Genomic DNA, 5,611 nt, shown 5'->3' with positions numbered 1-5,611 from the left:
AGGGAGGGGGGTGTCAGGACTCCTGGGCTCTGTCCCCGGTTCCGGGAGGACAGTGGGGTCTAGTGGTCAGATCAGGGAGGGCTGTGTCAGGACTCCTGGGCTCTGTCCCCAGTTCCGGGAGGACAGTGGGGTCTAGTGGTCAGATCAGGGAGGGGGTGTCAGGACTCCTGGGCTCTGTCCCCGGTTCCGGGAGGACAGTGGGGTCTAGTGGTCAGATCAGGGAGGGCTGTGTCAGGACTCCTGGGCTCTGTCCCCGGTTCTGGGAGGACAGTGGGGTCTAGTGGTCAGATCAGGGAGGGCTGTGTCAGGACTCCTGGGCTCTGTCCCCGGTTCCGGGAGGACAGTGGGGTCTAGTGGTCAGATCAGGGAGGGGGGTGTCAGGACTCCTGGGCTCTGTCCCCGGTTCTGGGAGGACAGTGGGGTCTAGTGGTCAGATCAGGGAGGGGGGTGTCAGGACTCCTGGGCTCTGTCCCCGGTTCCGGGAGGACAGTGGGGTCTAGTGGTCAGATCAGGGCGCGCTGTGTCAGGACTCCTGGGCTCTGTCCCCGGTTCCGGGAGGACAGTGGGGTCTAGTGGTCAGATCAGGGAGGGGGGTGTCAGGACTCCTGGGCTCTGTCCCCGGTTCTGCGCCCCGTGGTGACGCTGCCTCTGTGCGCAGGGCCGGACGCTGCTGTGCCGGGGAAGGGAGCTGGCATGCAGTGCTGCAGCAGCAGGTGCCAGAGATAATGAGCCAGAAGGGGAAGCCACCTGTCTGCAGCCGGGGCCCGTCTCCCCCACAACACCCCCTTTGGCTCCCCAGCACTGCGCGCTGTGGCCATGCAGGCGCCCGCTCCATGCACGGGCAGCAGTGTCGGGCTGTGCGACGCAGGGGGCTGTAGTCCAGCGCTCACTCGGGTGTTGCGTTCACCATTTGTCTTGTGAGGTTCTATGTGATCCTACTGTCCTATGCTGCTCTGTAGTGATGCTGTGTGTGTGGGGCTGTGCCTCAGTTTCCCCAGGCACTGCAGCACTACCTGCGTGGGGAGGGGGAGGCTGCGCATGACTCACTGGAGAAGTAGGTTCAGTGTCTCAGGTCCTGAGGCCCAGGCGAGAGCAGAGAGGGCCTGGAAAGGGCTAGTGGGGCTGCACCAGGCCAGGGGCAGGGCCTGGGGGAAGAGTGAGTCTCAGCGGGGCTAGGAGGGGGAGTCTGGCTGCGGACGGGGGTGCAGGGTCGGGGGCTCCCTGACGCGCGCCACCGTGGTGTCGGGGGTTGGATGCTCTGCACCCATGGGTGGGGCTTCTGGCAGTAGGTGGCTGGGCTCAGTAGAAGGAAGGGGAGATGGCCTACAACCGACTCCTCAGGGCAGGTGTTGCAGGGCGGTGCAAGAAGAGGGGCCTGTCTGTGGGGAAACTGACCAAGGCCCAGCTGATTGTCCAGCTGGAAGACAGTGACTGTTCCAGGGGCCTGGATCCTGTCCCAGCGGGGACCAGCCAGACCCCCCCGGGGAGCACTTTGGGCTCTGGGACAGAAGGGAGGGCTGGAATCCGCCAGACAGATGAGGTGCCCACCAGGCCATGCTCCGCCAGCAGCGGGTGGCAGGGGCAGGTGACCATTTTGCGGGGCCCCCTTTGCCATGGCGCATGCGCGGGGCTTCTTGAAGCGCGGGACCCGGGCCGGCCGCCCCACTCGCCCTGCCCTATATCCGCCCCGGCAGGTGGTCCTGGGTGGGGTCTCCCTCGGCAGAGCTGCGACGGCTGGAGATCAAGCTGTGGCTAAAGCAATTGGAGGATCGTAGTGAGGAGTGTCAGGACCGGGAGAGACAGCGCCAGGACCGGGAGAGACAGCGCCAGGACCGGGAGAGACAGCGCCAAGAACAGGAGAGACAGCGCCAGGAACAGGAGAGACAGCGCCAGGACCGGGAGAGACAGCGCCAGGAACAGGAGAGACAGCGTCAGGACCGAGAGAGACTGCGCCAGGACCGGGAGAGACTGCGCCAGGACCGGGAGAGACAGCGCCAGGAACAGGAGAGACAGCGCCAGGAACAGGAGAGACAGCGCCAGGACCGGGAGAGACAGCGTCAGGACCGGGAGAGACAGCGCCAAGAACAGGAGAGACAGCGCCAGGACCGGGAGAGACAGCGTCAGGAACAGGAGAGACAGCGCCAGGACCGGGAGAGACAGCGCCAGGACCGGGAGAGACAGCGCCAAGAACAGGAGAGACAGCGCCAGGAACAGGAGAGACAGCGCCAGGACCGGGAGAGACAGCGCCAGGAACAGGAGAGAGACAGCGCCAGGACCGAGAGAGACAGCGCCAGGACCGGGAGAGACTGCGCCAGGACCGGGAGAGACAGCGCCAGGACCGGGAGAGACTGCGCCAGGACCGGGAGAGACAGCGCCAGGAACAGGAGAGACAGCGCCAGGACCGGGAGAGACAGCGCCAGGAACAGGAGAGACAGCGCCAGGACCGAGAGAGACAGCGCCAGGACCGGGAGAGACTGCGCCAGGACCGGGAGAGACAGCGCCAGGACCGGGAGAGACTGCGCCAGGACCGGGAGAGACAGCGCCAGGAACAGGAGAGACAGCGCCAGGAACAGGAGAGACAGCGCCAGGAACAGGAGAGACAGCGCCAGGAACGGGAGAGACAGCGCCAGGACCGGGAGAGACAGCGCCAGGACCGAGAGAGACAGCGCCAGGACCGGGAGAGACAGCGCCAGGAACAGGAGAGACAGCGCCAGGACCGGGAGAGACAGCAGTGGTCCCCAACCTTTTTGTGGCCAATAGCAAATTCATGTTTTCAGAAGAGTGTGGCGGGTGCCAACAATTTTTCAAGGCTTATTTTGTATTTGTACATTAAATAACACGACACCATCATATTTAACATTACTTTAGACTTCACCACTTGTCTGCTGAAGACTGATTGCTGGGCAGACAGAAGAAAATGAATCAGCTAAAATCAAGCCTCTCAACGCAGATTTCAGTGGCTGGCTAATGTGAAAAGAGCCGTGATTAGTCTGGAACTGGAGTTCGACATTGGCCTTTTCCAGTGCTGCCACAGGACCCTGCACGATAAGCAAACACATTCCCTGGGCTGTCAGTAAAACAATAGGGTTGTTCCCGCTCTGCGTTGGAATAATACGCACTGTGACGGGGCGCGTCGGCCCCGCTCGGCCGAGACTGAGCCGCCCCGCACTAACCCCGCGGCAACGCTTGCGCTCCTCGGGGCGGGCTGGGAGACGCGGCCCCTTGTGCGCGCTGATCGGCGGCAGCGGCACAGCTGACGGGCGCGAGAGCTGGACGCTGGCGTGACGCCGAACGCCGGGTCGTGCCCATCACATCAGGGTGCCGACGGGGGAAAGAAGGGGGCCCGGGAGGGGTAACAAAGGGCGGCGAAGGTGTGCGGAGGTGGGAAGCAGCCCAGGGCAGGGCATTCTAGGACTTGCCGGTGGGCAGGTGAGTTTTGGGCCCATCCCCCACCAGCCAGACAGGACGCTGCAAGAGCCTGTCCTTAGGGCCCTGGGCTGGGGCCCGTGAGAGAGGGCAGGCCCGGGCCCCCTACCCTGCACCCCCTGGCTGAGGGACAAAGGGAACCGTCAGTCGAGCCCACTGGACTAGGGGTGAGGCAGCCGTCGAACCGGTGTGCACGGGTGGGTGAAAAGGCGGCTTTGTGCACATCCGGTGTCTCTTTGAACCACACATCTGGGGCAAACTGTTAGAAAATAATACATCCCAAAGCGCGAGAAACCGGCATTGTCAGGTGGGGGCGGGGCCCAGGGCAGCACAATTTCATGGGGCCCCCTTTGGAGAAAAAATAGAAAAAAGGCGTCAAATGCGCAAATTGAAGGCTACTTTCATATTAAATGTGAATTGGGTAAATTTGATAGAAACTTAATTGAGTTGGATAGTTGTTATTTTAATTGTAATTAATTCTAAAACAAAATTCTGCATTACTAAAAAGAGGGGGATGTGCAAATGTTGAGCAAAAAAAATCACCTCCCCCCAAAAAAAATCATGACACCTTTAAATCTCTGGAGAGGGTGAATAAAGAAAAGTTATTTATTAGTTCCCATAATAGAAGAACTAGAGGACACCAAATGAAATTAATGGGTAGCAGGTTTAAAACGAATAAAAGAAAGTTCTTCTTCACACAGCGTGTAGTCAACCTGTGGAACTCCTTGCCAGAGGAGGCTGTGAAGACTAAGACTGTAAGGGTGGGTCTAAACTACAAGGCTCCATCAATGGAGCCATGTAGGTTAGGCTGATTAGCAAAGGGAAATGAAGCTGTGATTTAAATAATCGCGGCTTCATTTAAATTTAAATGGCTGCCACGCTGAGCCGACAAACAGCTGATCAGCTGTTTGTCAGTTCAGTGCGCTAGTCTGGACGCTCCTGTGCTGACCTGAAAGCCCTTTATCGACCTCCCCGTTATGCCTCGTAGGATGAGGTTTACCAGGGAGGTCGATAAAGGGCTCTCATGTCGGCAGGGGAGCGTCCAGACTAGCGCGCTGAGCTGATAAACGGCTGATCAGCTGTTTGTCGGCTCAGCGCGGCAGCCATTTAAATGTAAATGAAGCCGCGATTATTTAAATCACAGCTTCATTTCCCTTTGCTGAACAAACAAATCTACATGGCTCCGTCGACGGAGCCTAACAGAGTTTAAAGAGAAGCTGGAGAAGTTCATGGAGGTCAGGTCCATAGCAGGCCATTAGCCAGGGGGTGGGAACGGCGTCCCTGGCGTCTGTCTGTCAGAGGCTGGAGAGGGATGGCAGGACACAAATCGCTTGATCATTGTCTTTGGTCCACCCTCTCTGGGACACCTGGCGCTGGCCACTGTGGGCAGACGGGACACTGGGCGAGATGGCCCTTTGGTCTGACCCAGTCCGGCCGTTCTGAGTTCCAGGGGTGCTGAAGGGGCCGGGGGAGCCCTCCGCAGGCCTGGCCCCCGCCTGGTGCAATACGTCCGCAAGTGGGTGTTCGGGGCTGGGGCCCAGGCTGCAGAGGACGTGGTCCCGCTGATGACCCTGGAGCAGCTCTATGAAGCCTGCCGGCCCAGCCTGAGACAGGTCTGGGGGGAGGCCCCCCGGCTGGAGGGCGTCCTGGCTTTCCAGGAAAGGCTCGCTGAGTTCACGGGTGGCCAGGGAGACCCTGGGCGGGGCCCAAGGGGAGCGGAAGGGCTGGCACCACGGGGGGCATGGGGCTGGGCCTCGAAGAACAAGCGGCAGGCAGCTGGGCGCAGCCCCACAAAGCTGTCCAGCAGCCGAATGAGGTGGAGCTCGCTCCTGCAGGACGCCGCCATGGCGGGCCCAGGCTAGGGGGAGAGCCAGTGTCATGGCCGATGCTTTATCCCAGGGCAGGTGGGATCTGAACGTCCGCAGGACACAGGCTGAGTGACCCCGAAGGGGGAGAGATGGGACGTAGCGGGGGAGCTGAAATCCTCTGTTCACTCGGGTGTCGCCTTCATCCTTTGTCTTGTGGGGTTCTATGTGATCCGACTGCCCTATGCTGCTCTGGAGTGACGCTGTGTGTGGGTGGCTGCGTGCCTCAGTTTCCCCAAGCCCCGCAGCACTAGCTGCATGAGGAGGGGAGGCCAGGGTGACTCAGTCTGTCATGTCCTGAGGCCCAGGGGACAGCAGAT

The 5,611-nt window shown here is 60.7% G+C and overlaps 2 protein-coding genes across 2 annotated transcripts; both read left to right on the top strand.

Moving 5' to 3' along the window:
• Positions 1-1,318: 1,318 nt before the first annotated feature.
• On the top strand, positions 1,319-2,259 carry LOC142824218 (uncharacterized; the record flags this gene model as incomplete). The annotated part of the gene is made up of 2 exons (XM_075915947.1): positions 1,319-1,551; positions 1,641-2,259. Coding segments are annotated over exons 1-2 (852 nt in total), but the record flags the coding sequence as incomplete, so codon positions are not given.
• Positions 2,260-2,261: 2 nt separating this feature from the next.
• Positions 2,262-5,288, top strand: LOC142824217 (uncharacterized; the record flags this gene model as incomplete). The annotated part of the gene is made up of 2 exons (XM_075915946.1): positions 2,262-2,734; positions 4,877-5,288. Coding segments are annotated over 2 exons (885 nt in total), but the record flags the coding sequence as incomplete, so codon positions are not given.
• Between the last annotated feature and the right edge of the window lie 323 nt (positions 5,289-5,611).

Source organism: Pelodiscus sinensis, unplaced genomic scaffold, assembly GCF_049634645.1.
Source record: "Pelodiscus sinensis isolate JC-2024 unplaced genomic scaffold, ASM4963464v1 ctg73, whole genome shotgun sequence".
NCBI lineage: Eukaryota > Metazoa > Chordata > Testudines > Trionychidae > Pelodiscus > Pelodiscus sinensis.
The sequence above is the reverse complement of the archived record's forward strand: the minus strand, read 5'-3'. Positions and strand labels throughout refer to the sequence as shown.